The sequence below is a fragment of the Rhamphochromis sp. 'chilingali' genome, assembly GCF_963969265.1.
Source record: "Rhamphochromis sp. 'chilingali' genome assembly, chromosome: 18".
NCBI classification, from domain to species: Eukaryota; Metazoa; Chordata; class Actinopteri; order Cichliformes; family Cichlidae; genus Rhamphochromis; species Rhamphochromis sp. 'chilingali'.
Window position 1 is genome coordinate 8,302,827 of NC_137945.1, and position 24,328 is coordinate 8,327,154.

General features: G+C 39.5%; 1 protein-coding gene across 1 annotated transcript in view; it reads left to right on the forward strand.

Moving 5' to 3' along the window:
• LOC308385800 (cadherin-12-like) overlaps positions 1-24,328 on the forward strand; it is a 103,423-nt gene that overhangs the window by 61,202 nt on the left and 17,893 nt on the right. Inside the window, exons 6-7 of the mRNA XM_080864944.1 lie at positions 521-708; positions 18,543-18,796. Of these exons, the coding sequence (XP_080721070.1) occupies positions 521-708; positions 18,543-18,796 (442 nt within the window). The remainder of the gene's footprint in view (positions 1-520; positions 709-18,542; positions 18,797-24,328) is intronic.

The window sequence follows — 24,328 nt, forward strand, 5'->3', positions numbered from 1 at the left end:
AGTAAAGTTTTAATTTCTCTGGCAGCAGCAGAAACTGATAGTTCAAACTGATATCCTTCTGAGCCAGAGTAGGGAAATTTAGAATGAAAAAAAAAAGAGATGAATTTCTATCCACCACCTGGTGTAAGTGATAATCAATCAACCTGCTGCTTGTTTGCTTATGGATTTCTTCCCAAATCCTCGGCAGAAATGTCTGCTGTTGGTAGTATCAAAGCCCCTGGACTCTTGTGTATGTTGGTCTTACAGGTTGAGCCAACCAATTTCAAGGAGCCGAGCAACCTTGATGTCCAAACACGTCAAAATTGAATAATATCATGCCTATAGCTACAGGCCTGACTTCAGACAGAGAATATCAGTTGCTTTGCCTGTGGGTGGATAAGACATCCTTGGCTCGGTGAGAGAATACTTAAAGCACAGAGGATGTAAGGAGCTCTACATTTCCATTTGATGACAACAGATGATAACAAATGAGTCCTGTCTGATTTATATAAACACATTTTTGTGTTGTTGTTGTTGGCAGGTTTCTTTCACTTGAGAGTGCCTGAATCGTCTACAGTGGGCTCTGCTGTTGGGAGAATCAAAGCCCATGACCTGGACATCGGAAAAAATGCAGAAGTGGAGTACACAATTGTGCCGGGCGATGGAGGAGCCATGTTTGATATCACTACCAATGAACACAACCAGGAGGGGATCATCATTCTCAGAAAGGTAGCTTCTCAGAATTGCTAATTGTTTCAAATAATGGTTGCGTGTTTTATTAATGACATTAACACACGCATTTGCTGGAAGCGTTGAGTTACCAGAAATGGGAAAAGACCGGACTGTGTCAATCTCTACGGGTCAGGCTGTTGCAGTAACCTGAGCATATTTAGTTACCAGTGTTGGTCAAGTTACTTGAAAAAAGTAATCAGTAACTAATTACTGATTACCTCTCCAAAAAAGTAATCCAGTTACTTTACTGATTACTTATTTTCAAAAGTAATTAATTACTTAGTTACTTTTTAAAAACACAATTTACAACCTGAAGAGGTGATAAAGCGATAGATCTTTCAGCCCAATTCTACTTTTTCTGCATAATCCATCATACAAAATGTAATCAAATGGAAAAGTATCTTTTTTTTACTTGTTTTATCAGTTTTAATCTTTTAACTCACAGTACAATAATATTGAATGGGTTGCATTGTTGTATTTTGTCATGTTTCTCAGGTCTTTGTCTGAATTTCTACGAACATTATTGCTAAGGATTGTCTTATTGCATTGGAGTCACACTGGGTTAAATATGTACACTTGGGTTTTAAGGGGTATTTATTATTTTCTTCTTTTTTTTGGGTTGTATGGAAGCCCCAAACGCAATTTCATTGTTCTTGACAATGACAATAAATAAATAAATACTAAAAAATACTAAAACTTTATGCATCAAGCAAAAAATTTAATTATATGCACCATTCTCTGACTTGAATAAATTAGTTTAACATTTAAACCTATTTTCTGCACATTCCAGCACATAAAATAAAATATTTATTGTGTTTACACTCAGTCTTTCAAATAGAAGCAAGTAAAACACAGCAGAAAATAAATAAAGTCAAAGACTCAGCGGTCCTTTTGCTCTATTTTCACCTGTAAAGCAGGAGTGGGGAGGCGGAGGTTTCCCCTGGTGCAGGTGTGCCGCAGCGGTGAGTGGAAGAATCCGCGAGTGAATTTCCCATTATATCCTTGTGCACTCAGTGCTTGTTTAGGGCTTTTTTTTCGCTGTAAAAAGAAGTTTTCTTCCCACGCACAACGGACGCTAATGTTTTTGTCACTTTTTATGGAATCAAACTCAAAGTAAGGTCAGTACTTCCACGCTTTAAACGCTGCACGCTCATACTCTCTCCGCACTCGATATATTATCCATTGTTGATCTGCACACAGCTGTTGTCACTAACGGCGCACTCGCTTACATCACTGTCATGAGACATTCTCGCAAAAAAATCACGGTTTTAGTAACGCAGCATTCCTATGGGAAAGTAACGGTAATCTAATTACCGTTTTTGCAATAGTAATCCCTTACTTTACTCGTTACTTGAAAAAAGTAATCAGATTACAGTAACGCGTTACAAATAACGCGTTACTGCCATCATGCATTGTTTTTTGTTATCTTTACACCCAGGATGTCCACATGGATAATATTTTTAGTAGTGTGATTATGAGTTTTGAGCACTGCAAAAGGTTTTTGTAGCATTTTTAGGCCATAGCAACAATATTCAAATAAGTGAAAATGTTCAGGTACGTCAAGGCTCATTTAGTATGCCATATGTTCTTTCTGCTAAATGGATTAATACATCGAGAGCATTGTGACCCACAGCGAGAGGTCTTGGTTGCTGGCTGTTTTGAACCACAGAGCAAAAGTATCTCATTTAATACCAACTTCTTTCACCACACACAGCATTAGAGTGGCCATGATATCACTTCACAAAATGGTAAGTGGCACATAGTGATATTAGTGAAATGTATTACTCCTAGGATAAACCCACTGAGATCTGTCATCACATTTTCGAGGGGGGCCTGTAACTGCAAGAGGTGAAAAAAGGCCATTACAGCCACAGACTAAAATTAGAGAGAGAAATAGAATGGTCCAGCCAGCGCAATCACTTCTAATCTGCTAAAATGAAGCTATATTAAGACTGATTATGCAATCCATTATTACATTTAAATATGTATAGACAGTGCTGTGCAAAAGTCTTCAGCCACCTACGGGGAATGGAAATGGGGAATAAGTTCAGTGATTTATTGAAATGTGCATACATGGAGACACACTATGTTAGGGGAAAACAGAGTTTGTACAAGTCTGATTAGCTTGAAAGTACAAAGGAGTGTTAGGGCCACATTAAGAACAAAATGCAAAATGCCTTGGCACTGTCGTGCTGTGTGATACAACATACATTCTCTTTATTGCAGAAGAGTGTAACCGTTGTTTCCTTGCATTTGTCCATTGCCAGCCATTTTGCTTTGTACAAATCTGGCCAACTCAGAGTTTGTGTGCTTTTTTTGTTCTGAGCAGATGCAGATTTCTGCACCGTTTTTTCAACGTCCTTATAATTATCACCACATAGTATTTATGTGCTAAAAGAGGGATAATTTCCTTGTAACTGTAAGTGTAATTGATTTCACTACAGAGGGCACTTTGTATAGAGCATAACAGCTGCAGGTTTTTTTCTTAAAACCACAACAGGAATCTTCACATTTCAACTTTTTTCCTGAAATAGAATTTTGACTTTATTCTCAAAATGATTAATAATGTATATATTTTTTTCTTAATGTGGTCCTGATACTCTGTGGTATGAAAGTCAGTATTTCCCATGACCAGCTTTGAATCAGAATCAGAATACTTTCTTAATCCCTAATGAAGGAAATTATGTAATTTTGCTTTTTGCTTTTTAAGATAGTCTGAACCTGAAGTTTTCTTGTCATGGACTAGTAACTAGTTTTTGAAGGACATTCAAAGCTTTTCTTTGGATGTTGGTCATGATGATCTCACATTGCTACATTAATGTTGAGATACGGGCTCTGTGTTGGCCAATCCATGACCAAAAGCTTACCATTGTGGGGTTTTCTGTGCAGGTATAGTTCGACTGAATTGGCAGTGTGTTTAGAATCATTGCCATGCTGAAAAATCAAGGTGTTGCCAACCAGATGCTTTCCACATTGCATTACATGGTAAATTAAAACCTACGTTTGTAGTTCCATTCATTTTTCCTAGATCCATAACACCACTGGCTGAAATGCAAAACTATGACAGAATGTATCATAAATCCAACAAAACATGAGAACAAATGATGTGTTTTTGTAACAGGGAGCAAGTTACAAATTTGGCATGATTTAATTTAAGTCTTTACAAAGTTGCTTGTTATGTATAGAGACAACACTGGTTTATCCAATGAGGTGCCTCTTTTATACTTGAATATAAGTGGTAAGTGGCTTAAGAAACCAAAATAAACATTCCTCTGTAAACAGTCAGGTAGAAGCAAATGAAAGCAAATGAAGAAGCAGCCAATGTCCAAAGGGAAACTTTGAAAGACCATCAGAAGTATTGCTCAAGACCACCAAAAAAAAATGTGACCTGTGCTGCTACTCCAATATCCATTGCAATTTTTTGGATTTGAATAACACAAAATTAGTATACATCAAATGTCCAGTGTCTGATTTTAAAACCCTTTGAAAAAATAAGCAGAACTGTGCAGAAACATTTTTGTGTTTTTTTTTTTTTGTCATTTTTAAACAGGTTGAAAAGTTACATTTGAAATTACTTAAAACAATTTACCTCCTTTACTCTCATTTACTTTCATTCCACTTCTGTGGTGTTAGCTAGATGCTGTATAGTGATCGAGTGTATTTACATCTGCACCTTAAATACATCACAAAGATGAGAAGAAAAAAAAGAGTGTGACCAGGTCTTTTCATTATTTTCTCATTGCTGAATAAGTGTCTTCGTGCCATTACTGAAAGCAACAGCCAGCTACAGGACACAGGCTGCAGGACACAAAAATGAACTCATTCAGCAATAATATGCATTAACCTGTCTATCAGATTTAAATGTTCATTAATTCAAGGTGCAGGAACGCTGTACCGGATTCTGCTGGTCCACTTTAACGCCTGAGTACACCTCATGATTCAACAGCTTGTAGAACCACCTTTAGCGGCAATAACTTGAAGTAATAATTTTTTTCTATGACTTTATCAGTCTCGTCACATCTTTGTGGAGGAATTTTGGTTCCAGCAAGGAACCAAAAGCAAGGTCCCAGCAAAGTGTTTCAATCAGGCTGAGTTCTGGACTTTGTCTTGGTCATTCCAGCACCTTGATTCTTTGCTTTTTCAGCCATTCTGTGTTATCTGTAGAGAGAAAAATCCAATTTTAGATTTAGACAAAGAGCTGTGACACAAAAAAGCAAACCTCTAAATTTCTTCAAGTCAGAATATCCTCATTAAAATCATTTATGCTCTGTTCTGTTGTGACCCTTTCTTTGTGATAAATCTGGTTAACAACGTATGTTAACACACATAAATAGACATAATGTCACTCTTACACCCACAGCAAAAGGATGATATTTCTCTTTGGACATTGAAAGCATTCAAGTCAATTGCCGTGGGTGGGTGAGTGCTGCATGGGCAGAGAAGAGTCACATTGCAGTCTCATTAAGGTTTCACCGGCCATCTCTTAAAAGGTACAGCTTTTAGAATGATGGCATGCATCACAAAAAAGTGCATTAATAGAATTTTATATAACTTTAATTACCACTGGATTGATTTTTTGCCTTCATCGGGCCATATTAATCAAAATCAAAGTCAAAGTGCCTATGTACACAGAAACACGAGCTTCCTGATGTTGATTTGTTTGCCTCTCCACTCTGTTTTGTTTTATGAAAGCATCAAGCATTACAGGCCTAACTAATACTGTGCAATATGTTGTTTTCAGCAGTGCACAAACTCATACCTTTCATTGCCATTTGGAGCCATAACACAATAAATAATAAACAGAAATGCTCACGCTTCCACAATTCTGCCATCATGCCAGTATCACTGGAACAGCTGGCAAATGTTTGGCTCACTATCTCAGAAAGTGTCATGTAACAATAGAGAACAAATAATGTGAAGGTGTAAAAGTTAAAATTACCCACACAAGAAACTACACAGATGCACTCATATAAAGTTTTTCATGCATTCTCGCTTTCTCTCTAACGCACGGACAAAGAAACATGCAGAAATATCAGCTCTCAATCACTTAGCAGCTGACACAAGTCTATTGTTACACTGATACCTTCGTATTCTTTTGCGTATTTCAGTATTTAGTATTTAGTATTTATTTATTTATTGTCATTGTCAAGAACAATGAAATTGCGTTTGGGGCTTCCATACAACCCCAAAAAAAAGAAGAAAATAATAAATACCCCTTAAAACCCAAGTGTACATATTTAACCCAGTGTGACTCCAATGCAATAAGACAATCCTTAGCAATAATGTTCGTAGAAATTCAGACAAAGACCTGAGAAACATGACAAAATACAACAATGCAACCCATTCAATATTATTGTACTGTGAGATATGATATCAGATATGATAGTTATCTATTTAAGAAAGAGGGGGGGGGGGGGGGGCAGGAGGGGGAAGAGAATAAAGATATGATGCACCAATGCAGACCAGTTCATTGCTATTAAGAAGTTGGATATGGTTATTGTCCGTGAGAGGGGGGCAGAGAGTTCAGGAGCCTCACAGCCTGTGGATACAGGCTGTTGGCCAGTCTGGATGTTCTGGCCTGTATAGACCTGTACCTTCTCCCTGAGGGCAGCAGATGGAAAAGGTGGCGCGCAGGGTGATGTTGGTCCCGCAGGATACTGTGCACCCTCCTCAGACAGCGAGTGGGGAAGATATTACTGATCTCTGGCAGACTTGTTCCAATAATTCTGCCAGCTTCTTTCACCACCCGCTGGAGTGCTTGCTGATCGGCCTTGGTGCAGCTGGGGAACCACACTAGAAATCCATACGTCAGAACGCTGCTGATGGCACAGTTGTAGAAGTTCAACATCAGAGATCTGGGAATGTGTGTGCTCCGCAGTCTCCTCAGGTAGTAGAGGCGCTGTTGGGCCTTCCGTACAACTGAGGTGATATGGTTGCCCCAGGACAGGTCCTCGGTCACAGTTACCCCCAAGAATTTAAAACTGCTCACCCTCTCCACCGCCTCACTGCCAATGAAGAGAGGCAGATGGTTGTTATGACCCCTCTTCCGGAAATCTACAATGATCTCCTTGGTCTTTTTGGTGTTTAAGACCAAGTTATTGTCGTGGCACCATGACTCTAGTTGTTGCACCTCTGTCCTATAGTTTGTCTCATCATTGTTGGATATAAGTCCGAGCACTGTAGTGTCATCTGCAAACTTAACAATGAGATTGGACGCGCAGGAGGAAATACAGTCATGGGTGAAGAGAGTGTATAGCAGAGGGCTCAGAACACACCCCTGAGGGGCACCGGTGTTGACCACAAGGGTGGAAGAGGTGTTCTTACCCACTCTGACACTCTGTCTACGGTTAGTGAGGAAGTCCACAATCCAGTTGCACAGAGAGGAGTTAAGTCCCAGTTGGTGGAGTTTGGGACGGAGTTTGTATGGCCGGATGGTATTAAAAGCCGAGCTGTAGTCTACAAAGAGGAGCCGTGCATAGGTGTTCCTGTGTTCCAAGTGCTTCCCTAGTCCCTAGTCATTTCACTTTAGCAGGATGCAGCAGACCCCTGTGGTGAGTTTAAATGGCATTTTCTATCAGTGGTATTGAGATTCAAGAGAAAAGGGGGGAAAAAAGTGCAAAGGAAAGCTACATTTGCATGATGAAAAAGCCAGAAAATGTCAGCATTGTGGAAAAGAAGACAATATAAATGTCAGTGACTAAAGATTATGCTTAGCATGCTTTTATAGAAAACATTTAAATGTGTTGGAACATATGTAATCGATAAGCCACAACTTTTTCTGTTTTTTTGTTTCTTTTTAAATACTTATTTAACAGCAACATTTAATTTTAATTTCATTTGATGTCATTAAATTTTTCTTGTCTCGTAATTATTTTTGGTTGTGTGTAATTGTGTATAAAAAGAGTCTTCCTTCACATGAAAAATCACTTGTAGAAGTTAAAGAAGTGGGTTTCACATTAAAACTTGCTTTCTTCACTAAAAAAAAATCACTGCTAAGGAGTTACAACAGATCCGTTTTTGTCTCTCATTTTATTCAGGGACGGAGCATTTATTTCATCTGATTGCAGAAGTATTTGAAAAAAAGGTGCAGCCAATTCTGTCTGTATTTTGTGCCTTTCAGGCTTTTTCTGATGTAAGTGTCTAAAATTTTCTTTGGGGGAATGCGAATCTGCATTTGTTTTTCTGATCTATCAGACTGAGGTATTCGTTAACTGGTACATTTTTAGTACATGCCCCAGCACACGACTACACAAAGGTGTGTGATCCTTTGATCCTCCAAAAATATGCAGCTGAGTGAGTAATTGATTCACTGCTTAGTGTAAGAGCTCCCTCAGTATGCTCTATACGTGTGTGCATGAACATGTGCAAACCAGTGTGTGTAGATCATAGGCACGCGTCTGTACACTGAAAGCGAATAGTGGATATAGTCATAGCTGTAGATCATTATATCGTGACCTTCTCATTGACAGTAATGGAAAAACAGAATGAAACAGGAGGCAATTATAATGTAAATGAAGACAGTTATTTGTTTACATCAGGCATAGCCTCGATGGATGGCAGGGATGCATCTTTCCTGCTATTGTTTTACTTCCCATGTTTGATATGCTGCCATAACAACAATGCAGCATTGTGATGTATCCCCTACAGTAGCATGGTTCTGTACAAAGCCAGCATTGAAGGGAGGCATTCTGAGCCCCTCTAACTGACCAGACCCCCCACAGGGTAATTTGCCAAACAACACGTGCTCCGTCCCATCTGGTATTACGATATTAGCAGGAGTGAGAAAGAGAAAAGAGGAAGAATGAGCATTGCCTTGGAAAGGCGTGGGAAGCAGGTAGCCAGAGATGAAGCCTTTAAGAGTTGTTCACTGTGTTCCCCAGAATACTGACCTGCCTACGGACTTGTCTTTTTTCAGGTTGATAGACTATCCCTAGAGACAGGTGTGCAAATGTGCACAGATCACCCCTCACTCTACCGTTTCCCCTCCCTCTCTGTCTTTCTTGTCTTTTTTTTTTTACTTCCCTTCCTCTCACACACATTAAAAACAGTGGGGTAGAGACAAGAGCCACATTGTGCACAGAGCAGAGTTTGGCAGACCTCAAATTAAAGACTCAGGAAGGTTGGCTATGATAAGAGGATCAGGCTGAGTGTTGGGTTCAAAGGATGATCATCTGTTTCCCAGTCTACCAATACAGGGAGAGAGGTAAAAAAGAGGCACAGAGGCATAGGGGGAATTTGTACATCCCATCTGCAAAGCATAAGATTATGGGAGACAATAGGTAAATCCACCAATGAATTCCCAAAGAGACGTACTGACAAATGTGTGCATACAGAGGGACATACTGTACATGGAAAAGCATGCAGTGGCACACAGTGTGTTCAAATACCACTATAGGTATATGGAGAAGACTCGCACACCCACACATTGAGAGATCTTGCATGATAACCTTGGGTTACGACGCTAGAATAGTTTTCAGTCAGATTGAATGCTGTTTGTCCATTTGCCTGTTTATTTGCCTTCTCCTGGGAGGGAAAAAAAGATGGCAGATATGTGTAATTGAAATGTGCGAGGCCTAACGGAACAGCATTGTTTAATGACAGCTTGTGTGGCTTAATATTTGCTGGCTCACATTCAGGGAATCTATTTTAATACAGGACTATCTCCTCCCTGTAAAAACTGAATGCCCCCAGCGGCCACAGTGCATTGAATAAAGAGCATTTGCTGCAAACCTCTGGCACCACTTCCAAATCCATTACCACAGAGAGCGACAGTGGTCCATAAACCACTGTAGAGAAGTACAGACGACTTCAGTTGCAAGCTGCTGTATCTATAGCTTAACCATGAGTATATATAGACAACTGGGGTTGGTAAAATAATATATCTAGAACATATGTTTGGGGGCGATCGTGGCTCAAGAGTTGGGCGTTCGCCTTGTAATCGGAAGGTTGCCGGTTCGAGCCCCGGCTTGGACAGTCTCGGTCGTTGTGTCCTTGGGCAAGACACTTCACCCGTTGCCTACTGGTGGTGGTCAGAGGGCCCGGTGGCGCCAGTGTCCGGCAGCCTCGCCTCTGTCAGTGCGCCCCAGGGTGGCTGTGGCTACAATGTAGCTTACCATCACCTGTGCGTGAATGGGTGGATGACTGGATATGTAAAGTGCTTTGGGGTCCTTAGGGACTAGAAAAGCGCTATATAAATACAGGCCATTTACCATTTACCATTTACCATATGTATGCAATATGCTAGGGAAAATCTGGACAGCTCAGCCAGATTTCCTGTAACCTCAGATGATAACAGCATTTCCATGCCAGTCCATCTTGCCTTACACCTACATGTATCTGGGCATCCTACTGGCAAATCTCCTTTTTTAAATAAATTTGAATTGAAATATTTTTATTTAAAAGGGGCAGTCTATATTATTGAACATATCAATGTAAATATGCCAGAGTTAGCCAAATGGCTATGTTTCATCTCCAGTGCCTGGCAGTTCAGACAAAATAAAATAAAATAAATAAATTTAACACATCATTAGATAAGACAAATATGATATGGTTCTTTGGATATTACAGTGTTTTGAGCTGCTGTTGGATATTTTGTTACAATGGTGTCATGTCTGGCATCGTTTTTGATTGGTTGTCAAGGTTTTCTATAGTTTATGTTCATGGTCTGGCTATTCCTTAGCAAGAGTGGAGTAAGTTTATTAATCAGTGGTTTGATGCTACAAGATGTTGAACTCCAATTATTCTCTGTGGCAAGCCTAACACCTTTGCGCTGAAGCTCTACAAACATGAGGGTGAAAATGGATTAATGAAATACATATTGTATAGAGATTTGTCCTCAGCTTTAATGGTCCAGTCTATTAAAAATCGGTTGCCATGGATTTTGAAGTCATCAGTTAGGATTGTTAGATTATTGTTAGTATATTTAAGTTGGTTGTCAAGGCAGTGTTGGAAGATCATTGCATAAAAATGCACAGAAAAAGTGAAAACTTATAAACAGCACAAAGCGTAAACTAGACACTCTTTAGACAAGCTTCATCTTAAGAATACCAACTTTCAAACAAACCAAATACACAGAAAATGTGTCCACGCTGTAGGCATTTGTGCTTAAATTCTGTGCTGCATTGTGCCACATTTATAGAAACATACATGCAACAATAGCAAAAGTACACTTTACATAGAAATAAGTTTAGTGCTTACTATAAAAGAAATAATTAGTTTTACAGAGTCCGTGAACATAGGTGTCATTTGTCACTCTGTCCTTGGTGCTGAAACATCTGACAAAGAAAAAAATGGCTTGAAGGTTTCAAACTTAGCATATACTCACCAGCCACTGTGTTACCAACCACATCGCCACAATTCAGTAAATTTAGCCATGTAGACAAAGTCAATATGACCTGCTGAGGTTCAAACTGAGAAACAGGGATATAGGGATAGGGAATAAAGGGGAATGTGCTGTGGTTTTTGGTATCAGACAGGCATTTCCCATTCAAAAATCTTTCAGTTTACAGAGAATCTGAAAGACTGTGAAAAAACATTGAGTGGGTGGGAGTTCTCAGGGTAATAATCATTTTCTAATTCCAGAGGTCAGTGGAGACTGGACAAACTGCCTGGAGCTAATAATCAAATAACCACTTGTTACAACCGAGATTTGCAGAACAGCATCTTTAAAACACAAAGCAGATTGAATGGAACAGCTGAAGCCTACACCAGGTACAACTCCTGTCAGCTAATTACAGGAAACTGAGCCTTCAATTTGCCACAACTCACCAAAACTGGATGGTACGGAGGACTGAAAAAATGTCTTCTCTGACAGTCAAATTTAGGGTCAAAATTTGGTGCAAAAAACATGAAAATAGGGATCCATATTGCCAACAACAGGCTGCTGGTGGTGTTGATGCAATATTTGCACACTTTGAACACTTTTAGTACAAATTCAGCATGATTTAAACACTACACCACAGCTTCCCTGGTTGTTGTTGTTGACTGTGTCTGTCCCTTTATGGCCACATTGTAAGTAAGCTCAAATGATCTCAGACTGGTTTCTTGAACATGAAAGTAAGTTCACTGGCGTCCAAACTTACCAAATCAAAGAGCACTTTTCTGGGGCTGACAAATCTGCATCAATGCTTGATGCTGTCACAAGCAAATTTCAGACCATATCTGAAAAGTTTTAACTGAGATAATACTTCATACAAGAAGTCTATAAGATTCAAGACTCCATCACTCTTGCTTATAGATGCTATGTTAGCATACAAGCTGGATTATTTAATGTATTTAAATGTAAATAGAAAGAATGTCTTTCAAGATTTTGAGTTAATAAAGCAGCAGTCAAAGTCATCCAGCTTGCATAAGGTGACATGTTTTTTCTGCTCCCAAAGAACAGCATGTTCAAGTGATTAATGTTATAGTGTTGCATGGCATTTAAGAAAAGAGTGTGCCACCAATAGGGAGCAAAACAAATTCGACTGATTGCTTGGTTTGCCTTTGCTCAAAATGTCCATATTTAGACTTCCCCATAGTCAATTGACTGTACTGAGAGAAGAAGCCTTTTTTTTTCAGCCTTCCTGCCATCAATTAAGGACTTAATTTTACTGAAGCCATAAAGTGACTGCAGTCTAATTTCTTCATCAGACATGTCATTACTGTGCTGTTTGAACAGTAATCATTTCAGAGCATGAATGCTGTTAGCGCCTTTCAATCTCCCTGAGATACTAGCTTAAAAAAAAGGTCAAACGACAAACACAATGAACAAGCTGCTTGAAGGACCAAAAACTGTGAAGAATATTGGTTGAATGCAAAAGAACAAAGAAGACTGATTAGACAAAGGCACATTCATTCAAATGTCTTGAAATAACATGTCATTGTATTGTAAAACCATCTGAAACATATAATGCTCATAACCTATATATTTGTATAGGATAATTACAGTACCCCCCCAACAAACAAACAAACAAACAAACAAATAAAAAACAAAAACAGACAAACATACACGCCAAAAAGAATCCCCCAAAAAACAGAGACCACGGAGTGGCATGATACTACCTAGTCCTGCTCAAAGACAAGAGTTGAAACTCATCTATTGATTAACGTGCCGAATGTTCCAGTAGGAGGTGAAATGAGTTATTTTAGGCCTGGTGTAAAAGGAGTCCAGAGATGGGGGGAAGCAGGAAACAATATGTCAGCACAGCGGGAGATTCAGGTGTCCAACACATGAATAACACCTTGCCGAGACGCCAAGCAGGGAGCAATGTGTGTGCACGTCTGTGTTTGCATGTGCCGTCTGTGAGCAAATACGTACAACAAGAGAAAAAGAGGAGAGAGAGTGACAAAGAGGTGGCTGAGGTGGTGCTAGGAGTCGATGAAGTGCCTTCTCTCTCCGGTGGCCTGGGGAGGCGTGGGTGTTATAGATTAAACTAGTGTCTCGGGGCTCATCTCATGGCTAACCCTGTCCTATTAAGAGTGGCAGCGCGAGTCTTTCACAGTCACTCTACTCAACTGCAGTGTGGACAGAGCTGCTGGCAAGGCTCTCACATGGCACTCCACTGTTGTGAACACTGGGGGGATGGAGATGCTTCGAGGCAGCCAAGGACACAAACCGATGTGACTGATGGCAGCACAATAAAGTGAGCAGCTCTTCTCCGCAGTGTTAGGACCCCCTGGTATTCACAGGGACATGAAATGGCTCTCTGGGGCATGTAAGCTTTTCTCTACTGATGATAAGCTCTTTGTGCTCTGTGGTCAGTTGACTGCTGATAGCACAATTGTGGCCCCAGGGCTTAAGTATTCTTCTGCATGGCCGAATTTCGCCGAACTGTCAGTCAATGATTGCGGTGACTTCATGAAGGTGTCATTCATTTTAGACAGCCCTACTAAACCGGCGACAAACCATGCCTCATAACTGCTCATCTCACAATCTCAGTGGAATCTGAAGCGACTTTGTATCCAACAAATAATGTGTTTAGCTTATTGGACTGGCTGTCATGTAGGCTCGGAAGGTATTGATCTCACAAGAAATAAGCATCCAGACAACACGCACTTTTGCTATTCAGAGAAATATGTTGGCTCACGCGGCTGCTATTAGAAATGTGTAATATTCTGGGCATGTTTGGCTTAACTTTGATTTGCTCTCGAGGGGGTTGGAGGGGTTGGTGATTCATAAGCAGTATTGTAAATATATAATACTGTGGTTAAACGGATTTAAAGCCGCTCTGCACATCACAGATTAACCAACACTGTTGGATTTTTCACCCATTTAATCTTCGGCCCTCTTCAGGTAACACAGGCATTCAGCACAAACAAATAAAATCAGCCCTCTAATGGCTTGCTGTGCTGTGATAATGATTCGTCAGTGGGAAAGACTAGATACAGTCCCGGCTATTGGCAGAAAACTATCCCCCCCCATTAGCAGGTGAGCATAGCTGAAGTTGAAGAAGAGTATTGAACTCTGCTATTGTTACAGTATACTGAAGTGAATGCACAAACAAACGGTGAACTTATTAAATATGCATATCATCCTGCCTCTCACATCCCTAAAATAACCACCAAGGTAAAAAAAAACAAGACAAAACAAAAAAACAACAACAGCTGCAACTAACACTTTATGCTGTTAAGAGAGAAAGCTGCGAAGGCGCGAGTAGAAACAGAAATGAGTGCCAAGTGAGACGTAAATTACTTTTTTTGTTGGACTTGCCCTTATAATATCTCAGTATAAATCGTCAACGAGCTCATCCATTGTTCTGTATTCACACATGGGAATCTGTCGATGTAAGGACTTTTTAACGTGTGTGAAGGATAATACTGTACCTGTGAGACTATGATGCTGTGATTAGTCCCCAGCTCTGAATTAACAAATTCCCTTGGAACATAACAGGTTCAATTGGCAAGGAAAAAATAAATAAAGTTCCTTCATTCAGTATCACTGCCAGTGCAATGAAGGTGCACATTTACATATCAAAGGGCGCTGCGCCATGTCTAGAATTTCAAGTATGTTCTGTTGTGATGTTGAAGAGCAGTAGCACTGACATGAGAGGAACTTGGTTTGTCCTCCTTACAAATTCCGCCGTTGATACGCTTCCTTGTTGCGTCTGCAGTCACCCATAAAAAGGTGCATAACAACTGAAGCAATAATGAGACACTTTAAACATGTAATTGAATGGTATGCAACTTGTTTATGGACAATATACATGTGTGGATATGGGTAATACTTAGCAATACAGAGCTGGCTTCATAAGTAGGTCATCTTCGAAGGAGAGGGAGAAAAAAACCTAAAATGATACATGCAGGCACAGAATGAATGGCTGTTTTTTTTTTCCTTCTTGGGAAATTTCCCCTATGGCCTGCAGGTCTGATTTGATTCTCCCCAAGTCAAGCGTTGACACATTAGTACGTCTTCTCATTAACTCAGAGTTTCTCATTACCCCCTCCTGGTCCCATTTTATTCCAATTTAACCACAGCTATCCCAGACATACTTGGACCATCATGTGTCTCAGACATATTTAAAAGGCCGTGAAGCTCTGAACATTACTGTTTGCACTGTGGAATTTGCTCGATGGTTTGTCCATGCATTGTCTAATCTCCCGCTTCCATTTGTGAAGTAAATGAACTGCACTTTGCCCCCGTGTTGTCATCTCTTTTCATTTAATAGGAGACTCGATATCAAAACCTTTCAGTCGTCTGCCATAGTACTCCATAAAAAGAAAAAATAATAAAGCCATAATAAAGCACTAATAGGTGCTCTATCATGCCGGGGTGTTTGTTGTGTGTTTTTAGTTTTCAAATGCTAGTGTAGAATTTGAGAGCTCTGCTCTTTATTTTGATACTGTAGAAGAAAATATCCTGGGGGGGTCTTTGTGCAATCAAATATTATTGGCAGTGTTTGGTAAGCTTAAAACAATATGATGGGGAGGGTATTAAAAGGTTTGGATTTTTTATATTATTTTTCTGGTCTCCTGTGCACTATATTTTAGTCTTCCACTCTGTTGAATTGTTACACACTGAATAAACATGTCAAATGAACTTAATTAAGTTTCATAATGAGCAAAATGTTATAAATGTGATAAATGTTGCATAAAATGATTCAGGGCAGGAATATTTTTATGACATTTAAAACACTTTCTAGTTGCCACATTGGCTGTTTCAGCTAACAAAGGTGAGTGTTTCATAATTATGAAAAGACACACATCTTTCAAAGAAATGCACCATACTATTAATTTCTTGGCATAAAACCTGGGACATCTTAATAAGTAGGAATTTTTGTCAAACAAAGCTGTTGTGAATGGGAGGGTGAATGTGAATGCACAGATTTGAGAGCACCTTGTAGTTAGTGGCTTGTGAGAAATGTTAAAACATTTGCAAATATGCAAATGCAGAGAGTATAACTGCAGAAGCAAAGAAGTTGAGAAAAAAAGAAACAAGAATATGTGAATCATAACTCATATGTGATAAATATGTAGTAATAACGAATAAACCAACCAGCAGTTTTAAGATATAGCAAGGTAACTTTTTGAGTCTGACAAAATTGGCTAAGCGTTGCTGCAGTTTAAGAGTGCCTTATTAAAACAGTCACATTTAAAATGCCTGAATCCACATGCAATTAAATAGCATTGCTCATGCTCAACTGTTTTCAGGCATTATTTATGCAAAGTCATTTGTCAGCTGGAGCTCCAAGACACCAGCTGCGCTTGCTAGGAGATTTGTGTCAAAACTGTGGCAAAGTCGGTGTGTGAAAGGAGCATTTCCTCATCGCATCCCGCAAGACTGTCCTCAGCTAGCTGCGGATTACAAGAAAATTAGACAGTTATAAAGGGTGAGATTTTGGGCCTGTATCCTAATTGTGGTGATGCAGCATGTTGAGATGGAAAGCAGAGCTTCTCCCTATCCCCAGTGAGATTCTGGCTAATGAGGCCGGGCGTACACCTCCTGCTGTCCACAGGCCCACCACCGCCTTCCCTCCTCCTTCTCCACCTGTGCAAGTATTACTGTTGAACTATGCATGGCTGTCTACAGATGCCGGTCCAGGCACAGTATGATGTACTATGCCAGAGGGCCTATTATTAGTATGTTATTCATTTTGCTTTGTTTATGCGGGGTTTGAATCGTATAAATTCAGGTAATGAGAACTGTTTTAAATATCTTATTGGTGCAGTTATTTCAGTTCTCTCAAACATACTTTTTAAGAAACAAAAGCACAGAGATTTCCTTTTGATGCTGGTTTCCAGGAATTCACAGCAGGAAGCTCAGTAAACACTGACTGTTGTACATTTCAGACTACTTTGCAGGTGTCGGTGTAACTTTGGGGAAACTTCTCGCTTGATTGCGGCGATCAGAATTTGACTGACACCCACAATTAATTCAGTTTTTACACCAGACTGTTGCTTCAGGGAGCTCTGTCTTCCCTTGATGTTGTCACCTCTTGAGAGTGATTGAAAGGGACAGAGTGTATTTCCTGTTAAAGAATCTTATAGCTGTGCCTAGCCAGTTGCATCTGGTGTACTGTAATCAAACCAATCATGGTGGTTGATGGTCAATGATTGCTTTCAGATTGGCTTGCCTTCACATAGTGCTCTTGCTCTCTTTTTTCTTTTTTTTTTCTTTTTATGGACACCTGCTGCAAGTGCAAGACTGTGAAGCCGTGGAGATGGAAGAGAGACAGAGGGCTTGAGAAGCATCTGTTATCACTGTGAAATCATGACTGCACAGCCTCTGATTATTTCTAGTGGTTGGACTCTAATTACATTGCTAATTCATGTGCATTTAATTTGGACAGATGATTTAGTCATATTCATTTTGCATGGCAAAAAAAAAAAAAATCCTCAATTTTAGGCATCCTCCAGCTTACCCACTCTCCCACAGCCTCTGTCTCTTCACATAAGAACATTTTGCAGCCCTATTACCAGCTGTTTTCACTTGGTGTCTTCTGAAACAGCAGGCCAGAGAAGCCAAAGACCTGAGGCAGGGAGATAGCATTGCTGCCATAGTGGTTACATGTTAGTCAATTTGAAATACACAGAAAGGAATGTCTCTCATGTGACTCCCGGCCAGTAGAGCGTGACCAACTGCAAGCTCGCCAAGTACGGTTGGTCACACATGAGAGGGCAGGAGACAGGCAGAAGCACGAACACGGGTGTCATTGCTGTCGGATGTGTACACCTCATTCGCAGACATGCCGAGGCCGCTCATTCCACCCCTCGCTTTTCACTAATTGACCTTGAGCTGATATGTCAGACGCTCAAGTAGGAAGAACATATGAACTCTGAAGCTATTGTTTGAGAACTCTTGTATGTGGGGTGAAGTCCTGCTGAACCAAATAAGTGCTGCTTGACTTAATCACCCTGAGGGGGGGGAAACGTTGACCTGGTCAGGACCTGCAATATGTGTCTCATGAACTTGGTGCTACTGTACTATTAACTGCCAATTGACCTGTCATGTAAACAACAAGCATACACACAATCATTATCCTTCCTATCATATCAGTTGTTGCTTTTTTCACAGGCAGGTGTGAACAATGCCGCTTGAATGTGTTTTGCCAAACTGAATAAATACAGGAAATAACACGTAATGCTGTTTTTTATTGAATGTGAAGACTGATGTTGACATTTGATAGCAGTTACTCATGCTTGAAAATGATAATATAACAAAAATGAAGTGAGAGGAAACTGCTGTCAACAGCGATGCTGATATCGAGTTGCAGCATTTTCCTCAAGAGCTCTTAGCACGTACATGATGAACACTACACCAAAAGTGCATTAGATCAGAAGTGCAAACACATGACACAATTATGATTTGCAAACAAGTTGGAGGTAAAAATTACTTCTTTTTTCCCCTCACTCAGCCTCTGGACTATGAAACAAAGAAGGCATATACCTTTAAGGTAGATGCTTCCAACGCTCACCTGGATCCAAGATTTCAGAGCTCTGGGGCCTTCAAAGACACAGCAACAGTGAAGATTAACGTTTTGGATGTGGATGAGCCTCCGGTGTTCAATAAGCCCTCCTATGTGATGGATGTGTATGAGGACACACCTGCGGGGACCATCATCGGAGCAGTGACTGCACAGGATTTGGATGCCAGCAGCAGCCCAGTCAGGTAAAGTTAAACTCTTCAGGATTAAAAAGTAGATCCTGTAGACATATATTTCTGCACATGGTGTTTAATCACAGTTCAGTTTTATCAGTTTTGTTATATCTCAGTGGTGGGAAAAGTGATCTGATTTATCAAAGGGTAAGCCAGTCTCAGGTTTCTTTCAAGTTAAACTGCCACAAATATTTTGCACACAGTGGAAACTGTCTGGAAAACCTTTGTTTTTAATGCCCCAGGAAGTGGTTGTATTTAAATCACAAACATATGTCTCCACAGTACTACACAAATGTCTTGAGTAACCTCTCATTTCTTTATATTCTGCAGAAAAATGGGAAATATGTGCACTGAGTTATTAAAACATGAGTATAATTCAAAGGTTAATATTTGGTGTAACCAGATAGTATAAGTAACTCCAGTACAGCCTGAACTCTCTTAAGCAAGGTTTCTTGTTATTTCTGTAAGCAGTTTTCAGGCATAGTTCTCCAGTCTTGTTAAAGGGCATACAATACAATTCTCTGGATGTTGTCTGCCATGATGAGGTCTGGACTTTGAAGAGGCACATTTTTCGAGCAGGATACACTTTTGTTGCATTAATAACATGTAAGGCATCACTTTTGTGCTGGAAAAATAACGCTGTTGCCAGTTAGATGCTTTCCAGATGGTATTGCATGATCCACTAAAATCTGGCTGGACTTTTCTGCATTCATAATTCTATCAATTTTAATCACATGCCCACTACCATTGGGTAAAATATAGCCTGGAATTTTGGAATTTTCTGTATAGTCAACTAAACTGTTGTAACAAGGTACCAAAAGATACAATTTAAAATAGTTTCTATGTTAAGTTGTGTGAAGACATGAATTAGGTGTGTTTTTATACTTATTCACAGTTTAATAAACTATAAGAAGCATATCTGTGAGGCTTCTCAGTCATCCAGGTCATCGTAGTGTAAGGAGCTTGGAAAGAAGAGCATCTGGAGTTGTACACCTGCATCTAAAGGACAAAGGCCATTTTTTTGAGAATGCCAATGTCCACTTCTTGGACAGAGAAGACAGAGGGTTTGAAAGAGGAGTGAAAAAGCCATCTATGTCCACTGTGAACAACCATCTTCAAACAGAGGCGGTGGCTTACGACACCAACTGTCTGCCATCTATAATCCAGTTTTGAGATCCCTTCCCAGACACTTTAATGCCCACTCACATCTTAGGTCATTTGTTCTCAGTAAGTCACATGATAGGGTGGGGCAAGGTCTCACAACAGGTTCACCCAAAACTTTGGCTGATTGTGACCCACACCTGTTTTCACACCTTTGCTTGTGTGATTAGGAAGAGGAACAACAGGGGGTCCAGGATCCTCTTAGGGACACTCCCAACAGGACTTAAAAATCTGGGACTCTCCACCAGTTGCTCTTAGAACTGAAGAAACTTCTCAGATGAGAGGTTGAGAGGTGAAATATCTTCAAGAAATTTTAAAGAAGTCCAGACACTTTTAAAATATAAGAACAAAAGAAATAAAAAATGTGCCTGAAGAATGTTGCACAGCACTGTATATAATTCGAAATATTTCTCTTTTGTAGGAATGTTCAGAGACAAACTGCACTTGAAAATCAGTTTTTCATGCAATCAGTTATGCCACTGACCGAATATGATGCTGAATGAACAACACTTACTTCTTTTCTTAATTACTAAGATTAACAGACTTGTCAAGATGCTATGCATTTTGTGCCAACTTAATTATACTAAATTTGCATCGTCATGATGGTTTTATGTAGAACCTTGACAACACAGCTACATTACAGTGTTTCCCGTGATTCAGAAATCCCTGCCATTAAAAGAAACACATTGGTTGACATTATTCAGACTATAATTTGTACTAAATACTTGAGTAAAGTATGGTAGGATCTAAACGCGCATCCATCTTCAAGAGCTCAGGCTATTGAGCCAAATTGCCCTTGGTATTCTCTTGAGAATAAAAGTGTTAAATAGGGAAGTACTGTCATTCTGCAGCCGGTGATTGAAGGTTTTAGATCTCTATTCATCGGTGTTTCCAGTCTTCATTCATCAGTGTCATCATAGCTTTAATCTTGAGAGTTTTGTCAGGTTTACTCATCAGTCTAAAGCCCAATCAGTCTATGTAGAACATTTGACACTGCCATCTAAAATCCTGCTAGGATGATCTGTTAGCAGGTCTACACTTGCCGGTAATGTTACACAACATAAGCAGCCTATTTGAACTTTGTAAGAGTTGTCATTAAGTATATTTAAATATTCTGTGTACTTTCAAAACAAAAATTAGTGACTTTAGTTTTTAATAGTTTATAATGACTCATTAAACTAAACTGAATGTATTGATCCCTGCCTCTCAAGCTGAACATTAGAGATACCTGTTGTTATGTTTAATTTCTTTTGCAGATAACAAATAGGGATAAAGCAGCAGGAACCTATGTAATTATGCCAACAAAGGCAGACAATTTGGGAATAAATCAGTAATGTAATAACATCATTGAAAGAACACTACAAAGCTGGACATTGAGAGGCGATAGCACACTGGGAACAATAGTGAGCAGTATGGACATAATAAGCCAGCCCTGACAGAAGAAAGCAATGCAGTGACCAATGCATCTACTGAGCTGAGGTTAAAGATTATGGCCAAACACAAGGTATCAACCCAACTGAAAACGATCCGGAGCTGAAACGGAACAATTTTGAAGAATATGTGGGAAAAAGAGTTGTCACACAACACAAACTCCAAGTGGCTATTGGACCTAAGAGCACACCTCCCAGAACAAGAACCAGTCAACTTCACAAAGACAGACATCCACTTTCTGGAATGAAGAACTGGACAGTACCGGGACCCGGCACAAGCCCAGCCTATGAAAAAGCTATCTCCTCCTGAGATCCAGCCTGTTCATTTATGGCCCCTGTAGTCGACATACAAATCACAAAAAAAGTTAAATTGGAAGATATTTTTGCCCTTTGTTCTCAAGAGGATTTGGCGATCCATGATTGCCTGGCAGCACGAATAAGGGGCTGCTAATAGCAGGTATTCATCCAGACAAGGCAGAACAATCCTGATCATGAAGGATCCCCTAAAGGCAGGTAACAGCCAATTACCTGCCTCTCCACAGAACACAAATTCCTATCAGGCATTATAGCAACCAAGCCGATTAGGTATATAAGTCAACACGTGAACATGACCGTTTTCCAATGCTCAGAAGAGCATTGGAAAACCCACCAGACTGCCAAAGCATCAGCTTGTGGTTGATAGAGCAGACAGTAGGAACACATGTGAAAGGTAAAGTCCAAAGTGATCCCAGTGGTATTAGTTACATCAGAAGCTGTAACCCCCCAAACTGGGAGAGAGACTCCACCAGATTCTAAGCACAACATCAGAGGTCTCTGTCCAGAAGATTGCAGTTCTAGCAACAACTAAGACACTGGACTTGTTACTGGACACCTTTCATACTGTTTAAGTCCAGTTAAGAAGGAACAGGACGAACATTTTCACCAATCACTTTTAAAACTGTAGGTGACAAAGAGTGGACCTTAAAAATCTGCATAATTTACAAAATTGATTTTACAAAACAGATTTCATACCTTGTTTTGTTTTGTTTGTTTTTTTCTTTTTCTTTTGCTTTATTTTTGTCGGGTGCAGGTTGTTTTCCCATAGACTTCTATATAAACATTTAAGATTGCATGCATCATTTTTTTTTAACAGTGAAGGAAATACTTACTGTATCATGCAATCAAAACCCAGATTGTACAGTGAATTACGTTTTACCTTCTCAAATCTAATCCCTTTTGTTGTATCAGTTTAGTATTGCTGATAAAGTATTTTCAAGACATTCTGAACAAAACATGTTTTCAATAAATCAAGGTTTACATACATGGCTGTGGATTCTACATAAATGCATACAGTATCATCACTTCACAGTGTTGTAGCTTGTAGTAAGTCTGCTTTGGACAATGCAGATGACATGTTTGCATTAAATACTGCTCAGAAGTAATAGATCTAAGAATGTGTTAGATGAAAGAAAAGTGTAAACCATAGCATAATATATCCATGTAACCTTACAAGGGTACTAAAAACAAATGGAAATTCATTCCCTTTGCTAATTTATATTATTAGAATTAATTACTCAGGTTTTAATTTCCTCTTTAATAGTTTTTTGTTGAACGCTGAAATCAACCACCTAGTTTATGAAAGCTGAAGGGTCCTTTATAAGGCGCTGCTGCTCTCTCCTGGGTAATTATCAGGTGAGACATTTTAACATTACAGCTCAGTTTTATAGATCTGACATGCCTCACTCATCTTCTGATTTATAATCAAGGCAAGACGCTCCTTTTCTTTCTCAATCTCTCTGCCTCGATATGCACCCGCCACTGCACGCACACACATACATAGAACGCACACTTACTCATGCTGCCCCATTTTCTACCATTAAACCTCAGTGGTGGATAACAATAGACTGTCCTTTGCAAAGACAAAAGAGTGCATTCTTAAAAATGTATGAGAACCCTTTCGCTTTTTAAAACATATTAGCTGCTCTTATTCAGGTGGATTGCTTTATAGTAATGGATTTCAGAGATGAATTACCAGAGTGTTACGCAAAAAATGGGAAAAAAAAAACATGTTGCATGGACAGTAGTTGTTTTATTATGAATATTTCATCCCAGGGAAAACAAAAGAAGAGAAGAAGCAAAGATTTGTACAACAAAAAACGAATGCCCTCTACTCTGTGGATCTCCACTTTGTCTCCAACATTTTAAATATTCATCAATACCACAGCTGACATTGTTCATTTGTGTGCCTTTAGAGAGCCATACATTCTTCACTTCAAAACAACGGACCCAGTGACCCATCATGCATAAGGAATAATGCTTTTAGACATTTAGACTCGACCAGTAACACTATTTAGCAGTATAGTGTCAAGCTATCTCTAGCTGCAGGGACAAAAAGGGCATCATGGATAGTGCATTGTTGGCTGATTCTATAGAGCTTCCTACAGCTTGTGTTAGTTTTCAGAACTTAAAGATGGAAAGGCCTCTGCCTAAAAAAGGCAGTAACACAGATCACAAGACTTTGAAGAGGCACATTGGTCATGGACTTTAAAATGCTACCACAGTAAAACCATAAACTCTAAAAACCAACGACTGTAGAAAATAAACTGAAACATGCCTTCCTTTTTTCCCTTAAATCACCTTGTGCACTGTGTGCAATGTGCACTGAAGTGAATTAACATCATCGCAATTCAAAGAAGGATATAACGCCATAATTAATTTTCATATCTACAGCTGTCTGCACTGAGTTGATCTTAAATAGACTCTTTATATCTGTGATTTCTTATTCCTAGCTGTTGATGAGCTCTATTCTATTTAAAGATAACTCAGAGATTAGGACAATTACAAGTAAAACTATTTTACATGCTTTTTGTCCCACATGAATACAGAATTAATGTTTTTTTCATCTTTGTAATGCACTTTTAGAAACTGTGACTGATGTGTTGATACGTATTGTGTCGTTGAACTGAATACCAGC